General features: G+C 41.3%; 1 protein-coding gene across 1 annotated transcript in view; it reads left to right on the forward strand.

Moving 5' to 3' along the window:
- Positions 1-26,625, forward strand: part of CRYBG1 (crystallin beta-gamma domain containing 1) — a 120,259-nt gene that overhangs the window by 22,543 nt on the left and 71,091 nt on the right. The window contains exon 2 of the mRNA XM_032214799.1: positions 15,966-16,113. Coding sequence (XP_032070690.1) covers positions 15,966-16,113 — 148 coding nt within the window. The remainder of the gene's footprint in view (positions 1-15,965; positions 16,114-26,625) is intronic.

A 26,625-nucleotide genomic window follows, 5' to 3' on the forward strand; every position in this document is an offset into this window, starting at 1 on the left:
CAACGCAGCCGTCTACCGGGAGATTTTGGAGCACTTCATGCTTCCTTCCACAGTTGAGCTTTATGGGGAGGCTGACTTCATTTTCCAGCAGGACTTGGCATCTGCCCACACTGCCAAAAGCACCAAAACCTGGTTCAATTACCATGGGATTACTGTGCTTGATTGGCCAGCAAACTCACCTGACCTGAACCCCATAGAGAATCTATGGTGCATTGCCAAGAAAAAGATGAGAGACATGAGACCGAACAATGCAGAAGAGCTGAATGCCGCTATTGAAGCATCCTGGTCTTCCATAACACCTCAGCAGTGCCACAGGCTGATAGCTTCCATGCCACGCCACATTGAGGCAGTAATTGCTGCAAAAGGGGCCAAACCAAGTACTGAGTACATATGCATGCTTATACTTTTCAGAGGTGCGATATTGGTCTATGTACAATCCTTGTTTTATTGATTGCATGTAATATTCTAATTTTCTGAGATTTTGGATTTGGGGTTTTCATGAGCTGTAAGCCATAATCATCACAATTATGACAAATCATGGCTTGAATTATCTTGCTTTGCATGTAATGAGTCTATCTCATATATTAGTTTCACCTTTTTAAGTTGCATTACTGAAATAAATGAACTTTTGCATGATATTCTAATTTTTCGAGTTTCACCTGTATAAACTCAACACATTACTGCATAGTTAAAACTAATCTTCAAATTCCTCTGCTAACCATCTGTCATATTTAAAACACAGAAATTCCACAAATGGCTTGCAGTCTCTTATAAAGTTGTCTAATCCATTGTCTCTAATCAAAGCAGTTAATTTTGCTGTCTGCTAATTCAATCAATTTTAAAATCCATTCTTTGATGGTCAGTACCCTTTTCCCAGTGCTTAACATATATGTATACATTGTGGTTCTCATGTGACTTTGGGATATCAAGGTAACTGGTCTGAATGTCTACTATGTGACCCACTAGTACAACTTTCAGTCTTAACTATTTTCCCTCTCTTGACTAACAGCTACGCTTTTCTAGTCCAAATGACATTCTGATGTTCTCACTGTAGATTCATGTCAGATTGCTCACTGTGAGTCAATGTCTCATTCATTCTCTGCATACACCTTGGTTGGTTCTTAGTGTCCTGTTGACTTTGTCTAGTGACAAACATTCAGAGATCCATGTCTGTGGCATTATAGGCTTTCCTGTAGTCAATCCAGGACTCACATTGGTCTGTCCAGACCTTGGGTCTTGGGTCTTGGGTGAATACTTTAACTTTGAGCAGCTGGCGTTTTGAGCCTCTGGTATTGTTCCCAATGCCCTTCTGAGCTGAGCTCATGTACTGACCCACATGAACCTGTAGTTTGGTGTCTATAATGCCTGATAGGATTTTCCATGTTGTGGGGAGGCAGGTTATTGGCTGGTGGTTGTCTGATGCTATTCCCTTATGGTTCTCTTGTCTCATTCATGTATTGTTTGTTCTGGTAGCCCACTTATCATCGGGTTGTCCTGGTTCCTCAACATATGATGTGGACCTTTATAATCCAGGCAACATCCAAATCAGCATGACTCTTCTAGTTCATGCCACTTTCATATTTTATTTTAGACAGGTAAAATGTTGGCCCAAGGAACCCTACTAGTAAGGTAGGTACCAGCCCCAGGATTTGAACCATGGTCTCCCACATCAGTGGCAGTGCTCTAACCATATGCTATCTACTCAGAGTTATTTCTGCACATGAATTGTCAGGAACCCCACAGCAGGAAATAAATTCTGATTAAATAATTTTGAGATCTTTACACACAGAGAGAGAGACAGAGAAACAGAGAGAGACAATGAGAATGAGAATTCCATCCCCAAAGAGAAAGAAATGGTAGCTTTAGGGAATTGGAGGAACTGATGAGAAATTTTGCCCCGCAATATCTATTACCTGCAGCAGTTGCCCAACGTGTCTAATGATAGGGCTGACTTTATGGTGTCACCTACAGTCCACCTTAAAACCTAATTGATGCAAATCATCATAAGCTAGAACCTAACAAAATCACAAAAAGAGCAGTCATAATCTTTCTTGCATACACACTAACTCTTTGGTGAGTGTCTATATATGCTGGAATCTATATGGAAAGAAAGGAGCATATGTTTCCAGAACTTCATTATCTTCTGTGACAGGTTTTCCCCAAATATATACTTTTGTGTAGCAAAACTAGACTTCTCTCAACTTTTTTTTCTTCTTTACTATTATTAACTGAACTCAGATTAAAGAACCTGTTTTGGATAGTATCTTAATGACATTTTGTATTTTATGCAGCAATCATGATTTCAGTGGTTATTCTGGTACATCCTGCAATAAATGTGTTTAAAGATACTTCCATTTACTGAAGCTAACTGATATGGTGTCAACTACAAAATTTCCAAAATAACCTCATTAACAAAACCAGATAATTTTAGGCACTATATTGTCCTTAGTATAATCCACAAGACATTTCTTAGTTCCCTATCTTAATACCAAATCTCGTGTTTGGGATTTATCTGGGAAAAGGTGCTGGAATTTATTCAGGCTCATTATGGAAAGGCAATAGGGAAGGAAATGCTTCATGCAGCTTTAAAAATGGCTTTGAATGATAGAAAATAATTTAATTTCCCACACTGATTCCAGTGTCTGAAGGATGCTACTCACCTCCTTGACAGTCAAATATACCTACAGTGGTTATATTGGAGACACATCTGGCAGGAAGGTGACAAGGTATGGCAGTTTGCCTTTGAGGATAAGAATAATTGCTGCCAAATAAATTCAGAAATAACGAAGCATTCGCCTAGCGATAGTAGCTTTTCCTCAGTACCTGTGTTTTCCTGAGTACTCTATGACCTTTTCTTATGTCACATTAATGCATTTTTAATAAGCTGCAGGCACAAATATTGTTATAGACAACATGTCATATTTTGTTTCTCTCCCTCCCTCTTTCTATGTAAGTATGTGTGTGTGTGTATTGTTGTTCAGTCGCTAAGTAGTGTCTGATTCTTCACAATCCCATGGATCACAGTGTGTGTGTGCATATAGTGAATGCTGAGCAAGTTGGTCAATTAGATTTTTAGGAACATGGGAATTTAAAAGTTCATTATGGCAAATGTTTGCTTGCTGTCTTTAGCATAGCGTAGCCTTTGCCTTGAATGTTTATGCAAATCTTGCCTATTTTTAATAGTGACGTTATGCAACTGTCTGGACAATTATTTATTTATTATTCCACCTCTTAGTAGAATCTCATATTTTTCATTCAGCTGTCTGAACCTAAACGTAAATGATGTATATTATGTCTTTAGCCAGCTTACTGCCAAATGACGTACTTCCAATATGTTGCTGAATGTGGACATATATACACCAGACTTCAATCGCTGCCCTCAATCTTTTGCACAACAGTCAGTTTGGTGTAGTGATGATGGTTCTGGCCTGGAAACCAGGAAACTGTGAGTTCTCAGCCCCCCTTAGGCTGGCTGTATTATTTTGGGAGCAGTTACTCCTTGTCAGCCTAACCTACTTCACTGGATTGTTGTTTTAGGACAGTGATGGTGAACCTTTTTCGCCTCAGGGGCCAAAAGCACGTGCGTGCACACGCATGCCCATTCTATCATTTAATGCCCACCTGCACTATGGCCCCTGCACATGCACACATGACCCTTCCACTGCCCTGCGCATGCGCACATGGCTTTCTTTCTTGGGGGGGCGAAAATGGCCTCCCTGGAAGTCAAAAACGGTCCATTTTCCGACTTCTGGTGGGCCCCCAAAGTCTGTATTTTGTCCTTCCCAGACTCCAGAGGCTTTCTAGAAGCCTGGGAAGGGCGAAAAACGGCCCAACATGGAAACCGAAAGTTCAGGAACAGACTTCTGGGTTGCCCGTTTGGCTGTTTTTCTCCTTCAGGAGGCTTCCCTGAAGCCTCTGGAGGGCGAAAAACAGCACGATGTGCAAACCAGAGTTCTGTTCCCGAACTTTCGGTTTGCACGTTGGACTGTTTTTTGCACTCCAGAAGCTTCAGGGAAGCCTCCTGAAGGAGAAAAACGGCCAAAAATCAAGGCAAAAATCAGCTGGCCAGAGCACACATGCGCACTGGAGCTGACACGGCAACGCCTCGCATGCCCTCAGAAATAGCTTCACGTGCCATCTGTGGCACATGTTCCATAGATTCGCCATCAGAGTTATAGGGAAAACAGGAGGCGGTAATTTAAGTATATTTGCCACCTTTATAAATATGTACCTATGTATGCATGTAATGGTAGGATAATAATAGTAGTCTTTTTCTCTGACAAATATTCAATCTAGCAAGAAAATTTAAAAGCAAAAGGTGACAGGTAGCCGCCAACAGCAGGTCATTTAGTGACGGTTCGAAGTTACAACAGCATTAAAAAAGTGACTTATAACTCTTTTTCACATTGCGACTGTTGCAGCATCCCCATATCACATGATCAAAATCCAGATGCTTGGCAACTGACTCATATTTATGAGAGTTACAGTGTCCCAGGATCATGTGATCACCTTTTGCGACCTTCTGGCAAGCAAACGTCAGTGGGGAAACCAGAGTCACTTAACCACCGTGTTACTAAATTAACAACATTTAGTATACATAAGCAGTATTTGCTTAACGATTGTGAAAAAAAGGTTGCAAAAAGGGACAAAATCCACTTTAAATCTGTTTCTCTTAGCAACAGAAAATTTGGGCTCAATGTGGTCATAAGTCAAGGAATACCTGTATAGATAATTAAAAATGCAGGTTAATACCCACAAATAAAAACTAGTGAAAGAAACGTCTCTTAACAGTTTTTTTTTTAATTGAGAAAACTTGTCTGTGCCAGAAAGATGGGCCTCTGGCAATGGCATAGCTTCAGAAGGGCCCCTCCTGCAGATCGTTACAGCAGTTTATGATATTAAAAATCAATACGAGCACTTTAAGTAAGAAATTAGCAATCTATTAGCATATATTTCAATGCAGTTGTGCTATAAAGTGTATACAAAGCAATTTCCATATACTTTTCAAGATTATTGTCTCAGCACATTGCAGCAGTTTGAGATGGGTTGCAGCAAAGGCATGGCATTGTTGTCAAACCTGGATGACTCTGGAAGCCATACAGCTTCTGTGCTACATATAATTTGTGCAAAGATGCTCCTTAGTATCTAATCTTCAGTAGATTCAGAGACAATTGAAAATCCAAATGGTGAATCTATTCTTTTGGGAGAGTGTAATGAACATCCAAAACATGCTGAATTACAGTCCCCAAGACCATTTTTTTATTTATCCATAACATCTCAAGCAGGTGGTAGGTGGTGGTCTTTATTTCCAATACAATCTGAAAAGATCTGATGGAGTGGGCATGTTCACTATGCCTGCTGTTGTGGCCTGCCAGCAGCCAGCAGAGCTGGCAGTAGATTCAGACAGTGAGGAGGTTGGGGAGGAACATGGGCCAGTCCTGGAGTCTGAGGAAGGCTCTCATGAGGGATCTGTGTTAGAAGTAGGGATGGCTCCAGAGCCATATGCCAGTTATCAGCTGCCTTCAAAGTCAGACATCAGTGAGGCAGACGAACATCTGGAGCCTGTTCCCAGTGTACGCATACGCAGAGTTACCAGGCGAAGGAACAGCTAAAGAACAGGGGTCAACTTGGGAGTAAGGCCACAGTTGGATGACGAATGGCCACTCCCAGAGGAAATAAAATAGGAGTGAAAGGGCAGTGGAGTTTGCAAGAGACAATTAATTCGCTTAATTGGCTTGTGACTCTTCGAGACTCCTTGCCAAATTTTGCAGATATTGGCCTGGCAGCTCTCCAAGCCAGATAAGGTCTGTAACTGTAAATCCTCCCTTGAAAGACTTTGCTGGATGTGAATGAGCAGAATCCACAGTAAATTAATAAGAGGGTGGCACAGTGGTTAAATGCAGCACTGCGGGCTACTTCAGCTGTCTGCAGTTCTGCAGTTCGGCTGTTCAAATCTCACCCGCTCAAGGTTGACTCAGCCTTCCATCCTTCCGAGGTGGGTAAAATGAGGACCCGGATTGTTGTTGGGGGCAATATGCTGACTCTGTAAACCGCTTAGAGAGGGCTGAAAATCCTATGAAGCGGTATATAAGTCTAACTGCTATTGCTATTGTCGGGACCAGGAGTTTGCTTCATGCTCTTGGGAAGCCTAGGTCAGAACACTTGCCCTCTGGAATAGCATCCTCCCCAAGATTTGGATGGCTGCAACTGTGGCCTTCAAGATCTGTTTTTTGTTCCTTCACGCACTGGATTCGGAAGCTAAATACATTGATTTAATAAATAACATATATCTTCAAGAATTATAAACCAATTGTAAAATTATGAAAGGTGAGGGGAAGGATATGGCTATTTATGTCTTTTATGTGATTAGATAACTGATGTAAATAGCCTCATTTGCAGGAAAATCTGAACGGACTTTAGTAAATGGGGATAAAGTCTGAACAAAGACTTGTTTATTTTATGTTTTTCTCAGCTGAGGTCTGTTAACCAAGAGGTTACAGGATTAGGAAGAAATTTTGTCATAATAAAATACAGGTTTCATTACAACAGTTCTTGGGTATGCATGTTTGTATATATTACTTAGTATGTCAGTGTTGCTTTTTGAAATACTTCAAAATCCATAAGAATGGTTCTATTGGGTAAACTAAAAGTTTGCTGTGATCAGCATTCTATTCTCATGGCCAGTAAGATGAATCTAAAAACTCCCACATAATACGAAGGCAGCAGTCTTTTTGGGTGTTTGCTTCTCAATGACATCCTGTCATGAATTTCTTCAATTCCCTTCTTAACATCTAGCACTTATATATTATGTTATTTTGTTATACGCCATGGTGGTTTTTGCCATTATCTTTATAAATTTTATATTTACTTATAGTTTAAAAGCATTCTTTTTGTATGCCCTTGATGCGGGTCTATCAGTTTCATTGGGTGATCTAGGCAGAGCCATCCTTCCTCTCTCCAATCACTACATTATTCACAATTTTTCATCCTTGTGAAAAATACTATAAAGGCCAATCCTACATTACAAAATGCATTCAGCTATGGTAATTATTTCTAATGGTTGTTTTTTTTCCTCTTTATCTTTTTGAGTGGGTGCAAGGACCTGTTTCTTGGCTAATTTAGCAATTATGGTAGGTGATTTATTCTTGGCTGCTATGTATGTTAAATCTTTTTATTTTTATAATTGTTTTTACTTTTTAAATTTTATTCACTGTCCAGAGACACTTGATGAAATGGGTGGCCATATAAATATAATGAATAAATCATACATATGGTACATACATACATACATACATACATACTCATTGAATACAATGCATGAAGTGATGCAGCTGTTCTTCATTTCCATCCTACCTTGGCACTTGGAAACAAGAGGAACAGTGTACAACATAATGATATAAATGTATGTTATGTTCATTTATATTAGTCTTGGGGGGGGAAAAACAATAAGAGCGAATCAGTAATTTTCACTGAAGTCAAGAGGAATAGAAAATAATTATTGAATTATTATAATTCATATAATAATATATGAATATAATAATATGAAAGGACATTTTATTGACTGAATTGAACAGGAAGTAACTAATGACAAAAGGAACTTAAGTAGCTAAATTTGATAGAAGAATCTTGCTCATGGGGAAAGGCTTTGCTGAAGAAATATGCTTTTTTCCTGTTGTGCACCAGTCAGAACAGTGCAAATAAACAGGAAGGATTTGTGATTTATAGAAACCTTCGTACCAGTGGTGGGATTCAGCCAATTCGCACTACTTTGGGAGAACCAATTGTTAACTTTCTGAGCAGTTTGGCAAACTGGTTGTTGAAAGAGATCATTAGGGGAGAGAACCGGTTGTTAAAATTACTTGAATCCCACTGTTGAAAGAAATGTCCTTCTGGATTTGGCTCCAAGTGGGGAAAAAGACACTGGAGACATGGAGGCTGCTTGGAAAGATGGTTTAATGGTGGACAGGACCACATGGCTTGAGTCCTGAACAGAAAAGGTGATCACACGCTTCAATGTTGGGTGAAGAGGACGGAGCTTGCTGGGCTTTTTATACTCTGTCCAGCCCCACCTCTCTGTTTCCTGTTCCTGTTTAAGAAATGTATTCTGATTGGTTGTCAGACTCCCATGGGGCCAAGCAGGGACACCTCTCTAGGCTGTGTTTTGTATCCAGGTTTGGTTGAGTTCTTAGATGCCATGTGGTGAGTGGGTAAAGGCTAATCATGCCTTAATCCCATCACCCTGGAGCTGAAGAGGAGAATTCTTTATTAGGTAAAGGGACTGGCTTGGGCATCTTAATGGCCCATTGACAAGGGGGATGGGCAGAAAGTTTCAGGGACCTTCTCTGTCTTTAAAACATGTTTCTTCCTTTTCACATCCAGGGAAATGTAATATTCTGCCCTTTCAATATTTCCTAGGATATTTCATTTTTCTGGGAGAGGGGCTGGGTGATAACTTCCTACACCACCACTGCTTCTTACGGCATTTTGGCAGAAAACAGGTTGTTGGAAAGTTTTTAATAAAACTAAGATGGACAATACAACATCAAAGCTTTCTTGTTTGCAGTCCTTCTGAGAGAATTTGAGGTACAGTATATACATTTTATAACAGCCAACTTGATGAGAGCCTACAGATTTAACAACCCAGAAGAGATAAACTCTTCATCTTACAGACACTAATTTTATTATTTTATGTTATGAATAAGTCCAGTTGTCTCTTGAAAAAGCACCTTTGAGACTCTGTTATTTAGCTATATACCTTTCCCAAATTAATAAAGAGGCTATTACATCGCTAAACAGAACCTCAAGCATTCATTTGCACAAGCAACATAAATAAATAAAATAATTGATTTACATGATTATGTTATTTCTCTTCTTGATATCAGTGAACACCGGAGTTATTTTGTTTTCAGGATAAAAAGACAAAAGTACACTAAGATGTGGTCTATTCTCATCTTAATGTGCATCCTGAGCAAGCATTATATACAAATGCTGCGTGTGCGTGTTTTAATATAACCGGATTTTTAGCAAAATCATTAATACAATGACTTTTAAAGTATTCTTAATTCTTCCGTCTAGTTTGTTGCATCAATTGGGTGTGGTGTTAAGCGACGCTGTGTATTTATTTTGCAGTATTTATTAAAGCTGTTTTTACTCTTGTTTGGCTAATTGTGCTTCACAAATATTCATTAATGCCAGATAAACTGTTCTGACTTTAGTGCTGCCTTTGAGCAAGGCTGCTTTCAGACCGAAAGCATGCTTTCACTATGGTTAGTACCGCTGAGCTTGAGTTATTTAGTTTCAGACTCTAATTTGACTCTTACAAAGCCATTTACAGTATAATTTGTCTTATCAGATAGCCATTGTTCAGGGAGCACCTTTCTGGAAGAGCAGGCTGTTTTACCAAAATCCCAGTAAGCCTCTAAACAACTTGTGTAAGAAGCTTGCTCAGCATCTACCCAACACTTTTTTTTGCTCCTTTTTCACATGAATGCTGGCATTGTTTTTATAGGGGTGTCTTTTTTTGAACGCTATTACTGTATATTGTGTCAGCACAGATAGCTGTCTGGCAAACTACCGTTAATTTTGAAAGTAAGTGAAATACAATACCAAATCATTAACTCTGGGGAGACAGTAAATAATGTTAACTGATTGAATAAGTGAAAAAGCTTATTTTACAAAGTTGGTACATTTGCAGGGGTAATCTTGGAAAGACATTTTATATATATAAATATATATATATAAATTTATATATATAAATATATATAAATGGAAGTAGTGATCTTCCTCCCATATTTGGGCATACCAGGGGTTGTAACTCTGAATAGATACCTTTCATCCTGGCTTGGCTGATAAGGAGTCGAACTCTGTGGCTTAGTGTGGCTTAGTGGTTAACACATCTCCCTTTATTTTTATTTATCAGCACAAATGAAACACACACACACACACACACACACACACACACATATATATATATATTAGATTTTTTACATTTATTTATCAGCACAAATATATATATATATATATATATATATATATATATATATATATATAATCAGTCAGCAAAATCAAGAACTCATTGGATGCATAACTTCAAAGGCGCAATTAAAGCCTCTCCCTGTCCCAGACAATTTTAAGAATGCACACACCTTTTAGTGAAAATCCTATGGCAGTATTGTAGTCATATGTCATCACATGATAGTAAGATTTTAGCAGGGAGGGGGAAATAGATGTCATTTAAAAGATACAATCAAGGAAGATATTTTCTTCTTTTTACAGCTATGTGAGAGCATCTTTAAAAATTCAAGAGATAGTCTTAAAATTGTCTTGGAGTTGGAAAGCTGTGTCACTCTTCACAGGTAACATGACAAACAAAACATTCCAATTATTATTTCACACAGCAATTAACAGTCTCAGAGGACTTTTTCTCCTTAGAATGAGTAATTTCCCTCCCTCTCCCCCCCCCAAACTCCAATGAATTGTAATATTTAATACATTGTGACAGTCCTACAATGGAAGACAGTAACAAACATCAGGTTAAGGCAGCAGATGTAAAGCCTCATTTTATAAAGCCATGCGATGCCACCATGTGGCAAATAATGGAATCTAGAAAGGATTGTTTTTTTCATAGCAAGTTTGTTTTATTGTATTGTGGTGTGCTCATTCCTCAAGAAGCCATATGTGTGTGTGTGTGGCTTTTTTTTTTTTTTTACCAAAGCGCCTGAAAGTAGGACAAGAAGTAATGGATGGAAAGTAATCAAGAAGAGGAGCAACTGAGAATTAAGGAGAAATGTCCTAATGGGGAGAACAATCAACCAGTGGAACAATTTGCCTTCAAAAGTTGTAGGTGCTCAATCCCTGGAGGCTTTCAAAAAGTCATTTGTCTGAAACGGTATAAAGCTCAAACAGGGTATTGGGCTAGATGAGGTCCCTTCATGCTATCATTCTATGTTCTTTGTTCATAGCTGGACCCATTGATTCGGAATGATTACTATCCACCTTTTTAAGGACACCTTTTGAGAGGTGATAAAAATGAAGAACAGCTGCTTCAGCCACAGAGGATTCTACAGATTATCTAGAGTCGTTTAATCAGATTTCAAGCCAAATCACAATATGAAGAGACAATTAGTTTCTTTTTTTGCTGATGCACTCTGACCATCATTGTATTCCTAAATCTCTAAGTGGATTTAGATACTATTCATCACAATATCCTTCTACACTGGCTGCCAGTTTTGGGAGCAGAGGGCACTGTTCTGTGGTTCTACTTTTCTTTGTAGCTAGTTTCAATCAATGTTAACAGAGGGAGAAGATCAACCCTACATTCTGTCAACTTTTGGGTGTTTCAGGGCCCAGTGCTCTCATTTCTCTTTAACATTTGACTCAAGTTTAATTTTGACATGGCTGTGGCTGCAAATATTTAGATCCCTGGCTCAGACCTCACCTTAGAAATGGATTACTGCAATGTGCACAACATGGAGCAACCTATGAAAACCATTCAGAAACTACAGCTCATCTAGAATGCAATGGTGCAGGCAATGATGCCCGCGCCTCATTTTGTCAATGTGAACAACCCTGGTTACTATAGGTAGTCCTCAACTTACAACAGTTTGTTAGTGTCCGTTCAAAGTTACAGCGGCACTGAAAACAGTGACCTATGACCGTGTTTCACACTAATGACCATTGCAGCTTTCCCCTTGGTCATGTGATCAAAATTCAGATGCTTGGCAAGTGACTCATATTTATGATGGTTGCAGTGCCCCAGGGTCATGTGACCACCTTTTTGATATTCTGGCAAGCAAAGTCGATGGGGAAGCCAGATTCACTTAACAACTGTGTTACTAGCTTAACAATCACAGTGACTCACTTAACAGGGCAAAACTCATTTAACAGATGTCTCACTTAGTAACAGAAGTTATGGGCTCAATTGGTCATAAGTTGACTACCTTTGTTTGGCTTCTGGGTGCAATTTAGGTGCTAGCCCATAGTGGCATAGGACTAAAGAATTTTGAAATAATATTTGTCCTCTGTAGTTTCTATGTATTCAGTGAGGATAGGCAGAATGGGTGCACCTCTGATCCAGTGGTGGGTTCTGATTCCCGTCGCAACCGGTACGCTGTGACAGGGCCAGGCGTCCAACACGTGCATGTGCGCTGCATGCGCATGCACACTCACCGCCCACAATGCTCCAGCTGTTCGCCGGAGCGTCCAGCGTCCACTGTATGCTGCATGCACATGCACAAATGGCCGAGTTGGGTCAAATACAGCTAAGAAACGCGAGTGGGCGTGTGGGCCCTCCGAAGCATCTTGCCGGTACAGTGCCTGCTGCTCCCAGCAGGCACCGGTACGCCCGTACTGGGGTGTACCGCCCGGAACCCACCACTGTTCTGATCCCAATAATCAAAACAGTGTTATTTAGTGGGATCCGGTAATATGCCTTCTTTGTCACAGCTCTTGCATCTGGTATATCTCCCCAGAGATCTGGATGGTTCCCATCCTGGTGACCAGAGAGCTACTAAAAATCTGCTTATCTTCCCAGGCCTTGGATCATGGTGAAGGTTGAGTTTGGGTTGGCTTTGGTTACTTTGAGATCATGATTTCTGTTTTGTTCTTTTACCTTTTTCTTTTTAAAATGTTTTTAATTGTAAGTTGCCCAGAATCATTGGAACTAGAGCAGTGTATATAAATTGTATACGTCAGTCTAAATTTTTGTAACCCTGCTATTGTAACTCTTGGCTTGAAATTATGGAAATTGTGTAATCTAGTAGATTTGAGGACACTAAGTTAAGGAAGGAAAGGAAAACATTGTATTGAAAGCTTGAATAGGAAATAGCTAAACATCAGAAGCAGACATCTTGCTGTAAATGCAACCAGGAATAAGAGTTCCTCTGTTGGGACTGCCTCAAACATCAGTCAGAGACAGACTCTTTCCCAACTTAATAGAATTAGAAAGAAAGTTCTCACTGTCTAATAAGCAAGAAGTCTGAGCAAGAGTTTAGAGGAAGGGAAAGTAAGATCAACAAAGAACTGATGAAGCAAATAGAAAAGAAACTGCAGCAGTTAGGGTTAGGGTCAAGCGACCAGCAGGTTAAGCATTGCTACTTCCTTCTCCAATTTGGTTGTGCCATTAGCTGCCTAGGAAATCCCTACTGACATACCTGGAATTTTCTGATGATTTTTGGCATGGTGATTTGTTGTTGGTACTAAATTTGCAATAGTGTAATTCTGATTAATTGACCCATGGCTTTCATTATTAGTTATTATTTGCATAGATAGAGATAGGTAGATAGATATATTTGTTTTCATAGATTTTCACGGGTACAGGTATATAGGTTTTGGTGTGTTCGGGTCTTTTCATGCCTTTGCTCGCACAGGCACGAGGCTGAAAACACCAGCCTGAGGATGACGAGTGGTATCTCATCGAATCGTCGCCAAGATACCCTCAATCTTACACGGGAAAAGACCTGAATACACCAAAACCTGTGTGTGTGTGTGTGTGTGTGTGTGTGTGTGTGTGTTTGAAGCACAATTATGTTTTAATAAAAAAATAAAAAATAGCGCAAGGAAAAATACTATCCTACAAGACCTAACTTCAAAAATACCATAAAACACATATTAATTCATTTATTAAAATTTATTTTCATTTCAGTTTATTGTATTACATTGCTGCAATGCAGGCTTAATATTAGATATTCCATTTAACTTATTTTGTTATAGCAAAAATTAATTTTATGTACCATATAATGAACATTACCTTACTCTTTTCTATTTAAAAAGAAATCCAGAGTTTAAATACTGAGTGCTTAGTAGAATCAATTCACTAGGTGGCAGAGTTTACCAACTCTTTGAAGATTTCAATCTTCCTTGTTATATATCCTAAGGATTGTTCTGCTAATTTTTTCCAAAGAAAATTATGATGAAAAGAAGGTTTCTCCTTGATATGTCACCTCATGTAAAACTTTTTGCTACTTTGGAGATATTTCCCGCCAACATATTCTTACCTGAAGATTTCTTTGTTCCAGTCAACAAACCACATTTTGCAAAGCTGAGTTGAAAGTAATAGAAATATTTGATTAATTAACATGGTAGTAAAACATGTGGAGCATGACTTCTTGCATTCTTTTCAACCCCTTAATGATTCCATTTTGGTTCTCATGATCAGAGTGATTTGGGCTAATTCTGGATTAGTGAGCAGCATTTCTGTTCAATTGCCATTCTAAAAGAGGGAACATTTTCTGGATTTTTTTCCCATTTCCATTTGCCCGAACAGACTAATTTTTATAGTCCAACTTTATTTTGCTGGCTTCTTCTCCCATACCAAATTTGATGTTGTGCTATTCAGACAGTCTGCTGATGGACAAACAGACAGAATTGTTTTGTAACATTCCATTAAGTTAAATAGAAAACAAAATATCAGGAATGATCAGGCATGGGCATGTAATATCTGACAAGATTGAAGTTAGAACTAACTATAGGTTTGCATTTTGCAATATGAAAGAACAAAATAGAAATTGAAGTGCTGCATTAATTTAAAATAATTAACTAAAGAAAAGCAACTTTTATCATAAAGACAGTAAAATCACAACTACAGCAGTCAGTCGTATACAATTCAGTTAAGTCCTGTAAAAAGAAATTCAGAAGCTTGTAACTGCCCAGACACATTGCATTTTTGTTTGATAGGTATGTAAGGTATGCATTTATTTATTTTAGAGGGCCACCCAAATCCAGAAGTACATAGATGGCATGCAATGTCAAAAGCAATAAAAATCAAAATAGTTCCTGAAAATAGAAAAATAGCTGGATAGAGAGAGGCAGTGTCATGGCTTCTACATTTCAAAGCTGTTTCATCAAAAGTGAAAGATCTTCAAAAATAAGCTGACTGTTCACTAAAGATACCTTAGAACTGTTGAAGCACTAGCAGCTTCTAAAAATAATTTGACATAATGTGGAGGCTTAAGATTCTTGAGAGAAGAAAATCTGGACATATTCAGGAACAACCTGAGGAGTCATTGGTTAGAGTTTCATTGGAACCTATGAATAGTGATGGAAAGTGAATAGTGAACTCTGCCCTTTGCCTTCAAGCTGTGATGGAAAACTCAGTTCAAATAAAAAGTAGCTTGGGGCTCTATCTTCTAATGTCATCTGTCCCTCAGAAACATGATGAAAAGTAGTTTGCAACCAACCAAACAGCAAACTCTTTTAATGCCAAGAGCACAAATATATTTTATGAAACAGTTGCAAGCATCTGATAGAGCTTAATTTGAGTATATGCTGTTTCATTCTATACACCATCTTCAGATTAGATTATCTCCCCTTCGATCCAAGCTCTACCCCTGCTCTCTTTATGGCACACCAAAGTTTTTTTCTTCTATAATTTGCAAGGGGATTGCCATTATGTTCTTCCATTTTTCCCCATATGGCATTATCTTTTTTTCATGCTTTATCCCATATTTTCTGCCATTTTTTGATTACCCGGTCTAACCTAAAATTGGGACTTTGCAAACACTTTTATCTTTGCAGCGATAAACAAGGGAACAGCTTTGGTTTTAACTAGCCTTCTAAATATCAGTAGGTCTGGCAGACTTCCCTACAAATGAAATTTCATTAGGTTGATACTGCCATGGGAAAGTTCTGCGAGTGCTTCCCATCATCAACCTAACTTCTTTAAATTATGGAATCTAGATTGGGCTTGCCTTATGCAGATAGAAAGGATAGTGTACAGCATTGAGGAAGAGACCAACAACAAACTGAGGAAATTTCTATAATTCAGTGAATTGAATTATCTTCATAATCTAAAGAACTGATTAACATAAACTGCCTAATAACAGCTTTTTAACTGCCCTATAGGCATTGTGGTGAATAATTTCATGCTCTTGCTTAAGTTTTCAAAAAACTTTAAACACATTGCCTTTTATATAATTCCATTTAATATTCCAGCTTCTCTTAAAGCAAAATTTTAATCTATTTTTCAGCTACTTTGACATGCCTGATATGCAGGAAAGACAGCAACCTACTCAGGAAAGACAACAACCTCTGATTCCAACACAAAATTCACAGTATCCTTATGGTATCTCAGTGGATTCAATATCTTCGTCTACATTGCCAGCTTCATTTAAAAAGGTAAGATTCAATTAAAAGTATTTGTACTACATTTTATTGTAGAAAGAAAATCATTGAATATATTCTAAATTCTGAAATAACTTGTTTTAACAGAAACAAAAGAAGCCATTTTTTCATTTGCATAATACAAAGTACGAAAAATTATTTTTCTGAGTTACATATACAGGAAATTTTAAAAATGTTTTTTCTATTTTTTCACAGAAATAAATTATTGTGATAGATTTAGATGGAGGAATTGGTATATTTTCCTTCTAATGCCTATTCTTATTCAGCCCCATGAAGTTAATTGATTGGGTTGCCTTAAATCTGTACTGTATATTGGAAAACATTTTTTTGTATTCATATCATGTTATTCATATAGATATGTCAGAGAGTAAAAAGGCAAGAAGAGTACCAATTATTTCTCTTCTAGTATGGAAACTGAGTGTGCGTAATTATCTTATAGGTAAGGTTGTACGATCGTTTTCTTGTTACAATGTTTAATCTTCACATAAATAATATTTATATCATAGACTGTGAGCTGAGCCAAACTGACTACTTCTCCTAGGCGCTGCTTGGAGTGTCCAAGCATGGGTTAACTTCAGCTTGCTGCCCAAGGACTAAGTTTAAATCTTTAGTGTAGCCATGCCTTCTGCTCCCTTAGGAGGTCAGTTTGAAAAACTCAGTCACCCTAAAAGGATGTATTTGGGATTTCCAGTCCTTGGATAGCAAGCTGGATTTCTCTTAATTAGTTTAGTGTAGCCTTTTTTATTTTTGTTTCCCCAGTTGTAGCTTTAGATAGACCTAGGGTTTTGTTTTTTTTTTACCCTTGAAAGAAGTTATTTTGCCTAATTAGCTTTTCTCACGCGCGGAACAGGCTGCTTGGAGCGTTCCAGCCTCCCGTGCCTCCACGTTGTTTTGGCAGGACTGGGAGGCTTGTCAGCGGCCACTGGCGAGCTTAGGGACCAGTAGGGAAGTCAGGAGCCCCCTGCGAGCCATTGGAGGACCCCTCTTAGTTCCGGAGGCTCTACTGAACACTCCGGATCACTGACGGCAGCACGGTGTCGCTGCAAGCTTGCGGCGGCCATTTTGGGAGAGAAAAAAGCATGCGCTTTAAATCCAAGCTGCTTTTTTCTCCTTCTCTGTGCTGCAGCCTGGTCCCTTAGGAGATCACCGCGGGGAGGGGTGTTGGTCAAGTGGCCTTGCTCTGGGTCTCCAGGCAGGCCTCCCCCTCCCCTGAAAACCTTGATTGGAGGCTACAGGGAGTTTGGCTTTCCAGGCCATGCCCTGTCTTCTTATTACCAGTGCGGATCTGTAAGCGCCCTAAGAGCTTCCTCTTGGCGCCATTTTGTTGCTGCATCACCTGCTGGAGCTGTTGCCTCAGGAATTCATCGCAACTTGAGACTCCATTTTCTCCAAGCAGCCTTTTCTGGATAACGAGGTTTGGGAGCTAGAAGCTCCACCATGGCCAGCAGAGTGTGGAGAAGGTTGCAGAGCAGGCAAGGCCTACCATTAATAAGTGCAGCAGGCCCAATCCAAGGGTGTTAGTGCAGCATGCCCCACTAAAGGCAAACAGCCAAGACAAGGAAGGTGTCCAAGGCAGAAGAGAGAGGCTGGCTGAGAGGCCCCAGAGAGCCCTAGAAAAACAATTTCAGAAGGCTCAGGCCAACCAGGGGCTTGAAAAGGATCTCCCTCCACCTGCTGAGGTTCCTGCTAACCCCTCCATTTTACATCTTCCAACAGAAGAATCTCCATCTGTAGTAGAGGAAGGCAATTTTGGGTTCTCTCCTAACCCCTCTAGGGCATCTCCCAGGTCCTTGGCCTCGTCTCTAGAGGAGGAATACATGGAGGAGGCTTGTTCCCTGTTGGAAGAGGAAACTCCTCCTCCTGGACCTGTAGCTAGGGATTTGCCCAAGAACCAAAATTCCACTCCTGAGCTATCCCCAGCTATGAAGGAGGTGGTTGCAAGGGCTATCTCTCAGGAGATTGCTGATGGTATCCAGCAATTGGGCCTCACCTTACGTCTCCCAGGACGAACCAAAGCCAAAGCGAAGGTTGCTGATTCCCTACAGCAAGCAGGCAGGGCCTCCCCTCCTGCCTCCTCTGTCATCAGCGAAGCATCTGATGTGGAGGAGGGCAGTCAGGATGCCCCAGATTTGTCAGAGGACAAGAATCCACCCCCTCCCCATGACATTCCCGCTTTCTCAAGGTTATTCAAGCCCTCTTATGTTTCGGGCCATTCTTACCAAGGCTAGGGCCTCCTCTATTCAGTTGGGGCTTACTGAGCAATCTGATAAGAATTCTACCAAACAGGGCACTAAGCCAACTACTTGGATCTCAGGATCTAGGTGCAGGGCTGTTCAAAGAAACCACCCCTCCTCAGAAGCTGGTCCCAGCTCCCCAGTTATTCTGGACATTATACAACACCAATGGACCCAGCCGGGCTCCATGGCTAATCCCAGTGGGGTGGATAAGAAGCTTTATTTTATGGAAGCTGGCATGGAAGATCTCCTGAAGCTTCCCCAGGTTGTGGACCCCATAGTGGCCCTAACCTTGAATTCAGTCCTCCCAGCTGAATTGCTGGAAGGACTCAAAGCTGAGGACAAGAGGGCGGACAAGGCTGCCACAAAACTCATATGGCCACAGCGTGGGCCATGAAGGCTTCCTCCTTCTCTTCCTACTTCAGTAGGGCAGCCCTATTTTGGCTGCGCAAATTACTGTACAATCTCCCGGCTGACGACATTAGGTTGTGCCAAGATGTGAACAAAATAATTACAGCGATTGAGTATTCGGCCGACTCTTCGCTTAACGCCACCAAATTCTCAGCTAGAACCCTTGCCTCTAATGTGAACTCACGTCGCCTGATGTGGCTCCATCACTGACAGGCGGGCATGAAGGCAAAGTGGGAGCTTGCTTCTGCTCCATTCAAGGGCAGCAAGCTTTTTGGGGAGGCCTTGGACTCGGTTTTAATTGAGTCCAAGGATAAGCACAAGGTCTTGCCGGCTGTTACCAAAAAGCCGGACTGGAAAGGGCAGTTGTTTTATTGTAAGCAGCCCTTTTGTAATGCAGACGCCCCTTCTTCCTCGGGGGGGATACACCAGACCTTACGCCCAGATGCAGGACCGCTCCCACAAGAGGTTTTCATTCAGGGACAAAAATAGGCAGCAGGGAAACCGCAGGGCCTTCAAGGGGGGTATTCCAACCGCCCCTTTTGGCGGACTAAGTGACCATCACCGGTCCCCTCCCATTGGGGGCCATCTACAGTTGTATGCCGAACAATGGGAGGAGACAACGACGGATGCTTGGGTTCGAAACATGGTTCAGTACAGTCTGACCCTAGAGTTTCTTTCGATGCCCCACAGACTTTCATCCACTGTCCCCTTTCCAAATCGCCCCTCAAATGCCATCTGATGCAGGCGGAGATCAGACATTTGCTGGAGATAGCAGCCATTGAGCAGGTTCGCCTGGGCCAGGAGGGCAGGGGTTTTTACTTGATCCTTTTCCTGGTCCCCAAAGCATCGGTGTGGGGGATGAGAGCAATACTGGACCTCAAGAAGTTCAACATCCACCTAGCGTACAGGTGCTTCAAGTTGCAATCGCTCCAGACCATCTTGAGTTGCATCAGGCAGGGCGATCTCATGACATCAATCAACTTGAAGAAGGTCCCCATTCATCCAGCGCATCGGGACCTCAATCTCACCATTTGCACCTTCGAACGGCACAGCTTTTCCGTCAACCAGGAGAAAAGTCACCTGACTCGAACCTCCAGAATTCAACATCTGGACACGGTGATCAACTCAAACATTTGCAAAGTCTTCCTCATGCAGCAACAAACAAACAGCATAACTTCCCTTGTGCGACGCATCAGGACGTTCAGGTCAGCCTCCATCGTGACTCTATCCAGCTGCTAGGGAAGCTGGTCTCGTGCATTGCGGTAGTCCCTAGGCTCGAATACACGCATGGGAGCTCCAGTGGTTCTTGCTCCCAGTTCAACGATGCAAGGCCAGCAATTCCAAGAGGATAGTGAACGTCCCTCCAAGAATCATCACATCGTTCAGGCGGTGGCAGTCGCTGGCTCTGCAAAGAGGCTCCCTGTTCAAGGATCCAGAGTGCCTTGTCATAATGATGGATGCCAGCCTGTACGGCTGGGGTATCCATCTTCAGACTCACGTGACACAGGGCAGATGGTCGCCAGTGAGCTCTCCCACAATATAAATTGTCTGGAGCTCAGGGCAGCCAGGCTGGCGCTTCTCCACTTCCCCCAGCATGTCGAAGGCACACACGTCCTAATACTGACGGACAACATTTCCACCAAGGCGTACATAAACCATCAGGGCGGCACTCAATCGAAGGCCCTGATGTTGGAGACACAGGCTCTTGGGCATTGGGCCAAATGCCACCTCGGGTCACTGAAGGCGGGTCACATCTCGGGGGAGGAGAACATAACTGCAGACTGGCTGAGCAGAACTATGATCAGCAACTCGGAATGGTGACTTCATCAGTCTCTCTTTCACCTACTGTCCGAGAGATTCGGCCTTCTGGCAATAGATGTGTTCACCAGTCCGTTGAACATGCACATCCCTCGGTTCTTTTCACGATTCCAGTGCCCCGGAGAGGAAGGGGCAGATGCCCTCCGATGCCGCTGGCCTTCAGGTCTTCATTATGCCTTCCCGCCTCTCAACCTTATTCCCCAGGTGATCAAGAAGATCCTGTTGGAAGGTGCCGAACTGCTGCTTGTCGTGCCCCACTGGCCGAGATGATCCTGGTTTGCCGACCTTGTTGATCTATCAGCGACCAAATGCTGGTGCATTCCTCAGGAGCAGATATCCCTCAGCCAAGGGGCCATTCAGCACCCGGACTCTCAGTGGCTCCAGTTGGTCATCTGGCACTTGAGGGGGACCTCCTGAGGCAAGACAATTTCTCAGACAAGGTCATCCACACCATCCAGGCATATAGACATCCCTCCACAGTGCACATCTATGATGCTACCTGGACTACCTTTTCATCCTGGTGTCTGCCGTGTCAAATTGTAGCCACTGCAGCAACTATTCCACAAAGTCTTGACTTTCTTCAGGGCAGATTGGACAAGGGTCTTGCCTTCAACACCCTTCAGAAGCAGACGGCTGCTTTGGCCACCATCTTGTCAGAGACCATTCTACACCACTCAGCAGACATCCCAGGGTTCGCAGCTTCGTGAAGGGAGCTACCAACTTATGTCCGCCGACAGTCCACCAGTACCCGACTTGGGACCTGGCAGTTGTTCTGCAGGCATTGACCTCAGCTCCATTCGAATCACTTCATTCCATCACCTTGCGCCACTTATCATTTAAGACTGCCTTTCTAATTGAAATCACTTCGGCTCGCTGAATCTCTGAACTGGCAGCCCTATTGATCAGGGAGGACCTCTGCGTTGTGCATCCGGACAGGGTCATTCTTCGTCTTGACCCTTCCTCCCTCCCAAAAGTTAACACCTTGTTTCACAGGATGCAGGAGGTGATTCTCTCTGACTTTTTCCCGCATCCCAGACATCCCAGGGAGTGGCTTTGGTTCAGGCTGGATGTTCAACGGGAAATACACATATACAGAAAGAGACAGCCTCTTTCCGCAAGTCTGAATCCTTCCTTGTTTCCTTCCAGCCAGCTTTGATGGGCAGGAAGGCTTCCTCCTCAACTATCGTACATTGGCTACGTGCCTGTATAAAGCTGGCCTACGAACATCAGGCCCGGCCGGTTCCTCCTCACATCACCGCCCATTTCACGAGGAGCAACGCGACTTCAGCTGCATGGTCAATGCAGGCGCCTCTCGAGGAAATATGCAGGGCAGCAACTTGGACCTCACCATCCCCATTTATTTGTAACTACAAATTGGACGCCTTTGCAGATGTGGAGGCTTCTTTTGGGAGGAGAGTCCTGCAACGGGTCCTGGTGGCTCCAGAACAACTAGATCTCTCTGCTTCCCACCCTGGGACGATATAGCTTGGGTATGTCCCATGCTTGAACACTCTAAGCAGCACCTAGGAGACATTGGCTTACCTGAATGGTTGTTCTCTAGGCACTGCGGGAATGTCCAACCCCACCCTGGGGTAATCTAGCGGAGCCGAGTCACCTCTCCTGATGACATAGTTAACCTTCTTACGACATCCTTCTGGACTCCATATCTTCGTTTTTCAAGCTGACCTCTTAAGGGAGCAGGAAGCGTGGCTACCCTAAATATTTAAACTCTGTCCTTGGGCAGCAAACTGAAGTTAACCCATGCTTGGACACTCCCAGAGCACCTAAAGAACGACCATTCAGGTAAGACAATGGTCATTTGCTTTTTGCTGGAAAATTAAGCCATAAATATAATAACAAGACCGCATACAAACTACTTTGTAATGCTTTTCAAAATGTAGTTCTTTGAAAACAGGAGACAGCAGATCAAATGAAGCATGCAGGATAAAGGTTGATTCTTTCACTGGAAGCTCATCTATATATGTATCATCTGCCACTTTACAATACCAAAACCTGTATTGCTTGGTGAGCTGCATTTTTATATTATGCATGTCTTCAGCTCTGATCTAACAGGAAGTGGGAATTATAAACATTTAAGCAGTTGTTTTTATGGTTTGAAGACTCCTACCTTGTTCATGTCATACATATGTACATCATATTGATCTGGAATATAGAAAATGGCATCCATGTCTTTGCAATAAGAGACATTTAATATGAAGCTTACTGTGTGGAACATCTAAACAGGTAAATGTTTTTCAGAGTATTTTGATAATTGGGAAAGACTTTAAAATGGACTTTTCCTTCGGAACACTTGGTTGGATAGCAAGTATATTTTCTGTTTCTTTCTTTTTTCATGCAGCAAGTAATTTTTTTTTAACTTATCTGTATTTAATTTATTATAATGCAATTCACATGATAATCAATTTGATTGATATGAGCCATCGAGTCATTTTCAATTCCACATAGATAGATTTTCTCCATAGTGAACTGTTTGTAAACTGAACTTTCAGATCTTCAAACATTGTTCCTGTTGTCACTTTAATGGAGTCCATCCACTAGGCTACTCTTCATTTTCTTCTCTTTCCTTCCAGCTTTCTCATCATTAGAATCATTTCAGGAGAGTTTGATCTTTGCATAATGAGTCTAAAATAGGAAAGTTTGAGTCTGGTCATTTGTGTCTCAAGTGAGAACTCTGGTTGATTTGTTTCATGATCCATTGGTTTGTTTTCTTGGCTGTCCACAGTATTCTCAGGAGTCTTCTCTAATACCAAAAAATCCAAAATGTACTGTACTATATATCTACAGTATATTTGGGACTTTAAAAAAATTGGGACTTGCTTCAAAACGTTGATCAAGACTTTGTGTGTATCGTTTCTATATTTTAAATGTCTAATTAAAGATCAGAACCTGAAATTCCAATGCGATAATTCTACACAATTAATTTACATATTGAAATATACTGCTTTGTTTAAAAACTATAGTATTTGTGTTACTTTTATTTCTGTTCAGTATTTCTTGCACAAAATGTCAGATATTGAAAACTATTTGTGCATCCGTTATAGTTCATAATGAACAGTGATGAACAATGTTTTCTATTGTTGGCAAACCAGATTAAGACTACTTTCGGTTTTCCAAATAATGCAATGAAATATGCAGTCATCACATCCTTGCTTTTTGATGTAATAAATGTTTACCTCCTTATACAAATAAAATGTAAACTTTCTTTAATTTTGCCCTATTCCTATCATTGTTCTCTTTTATTTCACCTGCCCATGACATCAATATTTTGGATGATCTCCTGATGGTATGCCAAAAGTTCCAAGATTCTTCCCAGTGTTATGATTCTGGCTGGATGAGTGACCTCCCAAGGTGGCCAGACTAATGTACTTCTCATGTTTCAATCCAGAGCTAGCTAAATATTGAATCTAGCAGAAGATGAGCACAGCATAGGACTTATTTTATGTATTTAGTTATTAACGTAATTTCTATACTGTTCTAATCTCATCACGGTATATTTCCGAGAATCTCAAAACAGAATTTTAAAATATAAGCAGTACAAAAGAAATTATAATCTTCTTCTGAATTCAACAGCCTAAGGCAGGTCTACTAGAAAATTAAAGTCCTTTGTGGCAGTGCATTTGTTGGGCGCTATGTGCTTCTGGCTATGCTTTAACTATGGTCCATATCTAACTTTATTTTAATGTATACTGAAATTTCATCATGTCTTTGTATCAATTGACCAGAAATTCTGTGGAGATCATTTGTGCATTGAAGTAATATAAAAATAGGTAAAGCTGATGGTAGTGTATTTAATGTCGATATATCTATATTAACAACCACAATTGGGACCAGAATTTCCATTACTAAATAATGTAGTTGCAAAGTGTGATATCACATGATCACATTGTTCAACACTGAATGTCAGGGCTGCTGTCATCAGTAACCAAGAAAGAAACCATTCAACTCCATTTTGCAGAATTAAGAGTACTTTTATGAGTAGATAGTAGATAGGCAAAGCAAGATCTGAGGCAAAAACGTGCGTAATCATAGATATCAATATATGACCCAATCCTCTCCCCTTGGTAACCCTATCCCATAGTCCAATCCGTGCACCCCATAGGTGTCATATGGGAGACATCTTCAAAAATCATCATCAGGTTGGTATGCCGGACAGTTGGCCTTGGTGGCAACTCTATCAGCAGCATGCGTAGTAGATTGCAAGAACAACTCCCTTTTCACAGTCACTCCAGCACTAAACAATTCCCCACCCAAATACCATGCCCCCCCCTCCCCGTTTCAATGGCAGCCGAAAAGCAAGCAGCAAAACAGAGGCTGACAGGTAATCACAGCAATCCCCATTGCTGTTGTTAACCAAATTCAGTCAGCTGAGGACATACCCCACCCCAAGTTGCCTCAGAACTGAGTCTCTTTGGGCCTGATTGTCATGCTGCAGTTTGGTGTGCCACAGATCTGGGACTGCAAGACATCCTTGAGCTGCAGCGCAGTGCAAAGTTTCAAGCGCCCTTAGAAACTTCCACCATCCCAGCAATACAGCACAAAGCCACAGTGCCTGGAAAGCCCCAGCCACCCGAGCAGCACAGTGCAAAGCCAAAGTGTCCCTGGATGCCCCAGCAGCATGATGCAAAGCAGTGACGTGCGGTGAGGTTTATGGCTGGTGAGGCACCGACGTCATCACAATCAGATTTACAAACATTAAAATCCTACAAATTATCTTATCCAATATTTGATTGGCAGAAGTTAACGGGTTATGTTTAAAGTCTCATATCGGCATTCTTTACACATACTCAACTTACAACTGTTCATTTCGTGACTATTCAAAGTTACACCACTGAAAAAAGTGACTTAAGACTGTTTTTCACTTATGACCATTGCAGCATCCCCATGGTCACATGATCAAAATTCAGATGCTTAGCAACTGGTTCATATTTATGATGGTTGCAGTGTCCTGGAGTCACGTGATCACTTTGTGCAACCATCTGACATTTTGCAACCTTCTGACAGTAGACAAGCAAAGTCAATGGAGGAAGCCAGATTCACTTAACAACCGTGTTAGTAACTTAACACCTGCAGTGATTCACTTAACAACTGCAACAAGAAAAGTCGTAGAGTGGAGCAAAATTCACTTAGCTGTCTTACTGTGCAAAATAAAATTTTAGGTTCAATTGTGGTCATAGGTTCAGGATTACCTGTCTCCTATTAAAACACGACAAATGATCATCATGAAGGGAGGACTGTGACATCTTTGATCTTTTTGCAATTGCATAGAAAATGGGGAGAATTAATATTTTACTTCAGTTCTACTTGGAAATGAACAGCTATCAGTAATAAAGTTTAGCAGGGAATGGCACACACTATTGAAAACATATCATCCCCTACAACCCTGGGTAGAAGTTTTGGAATATATTTAAGGCAAGTTAAATATTAATAATTAATTTAATATATGTTGCCTGCACTGGATGTTTGCATAAGCCGTTGAATAAGGAACATTTCTAATACAGATGTCTATATGTTCACCTACAAAAGTTGCTTCAGGTGAAGTTTTCGCATATTTAATTCGGAATGGAGGAGGAAGAGGAGAAGAGATGAAAGGCAAGGTGGCTGCCCCTGAAAAGCGTTCGGAGACTACAGTTGGTCCAGAATGCAGCCGCGCGAGCAATAACGTGTGTACCTATATACACCCATGTTACACCCATCCTCCGCGAGCTGCACTGGCTTCCTATTGGTCTCCGAATGCACTTCAAGGTGCTAGTCATTACTTTTAAAGCCCTACATGGCTTAGGACCTGGATATCTGAGAGACCGCCTCCTGCCACATACCTCCCAACGACCGATAAGATCTCACAGGTTGGGCCTTCTCTGGGTACCGTCGACCGGACAATGCCGGCTGGCGGCCCCTCGGGGGAGGACCTTCTCTGTAGCTGCTCTGGCCCTGTGAAACGACCTACCCGTAGAGATCCAGACCCTTCCTACTCTCTCAGCCTTCTGAAAAGCCACTAAAACCTGGCTATTCTGGCAGGCCTGGG

This window comes from Thamnophis elegans, chromosome 4 (assembly GCF_009769535.1).
Source record: "Thamnophis elegans isolate rThaEle1 chromosome 4, rThaEle1.pri, whole genome shotgun sequence".
Classification (NCBI taxonomy): Eukaryota; Metazoa; Chordata; class Lepidosauria; order Squamata; family Colubridae; genus Thamnophis; species Thamnophis elegans.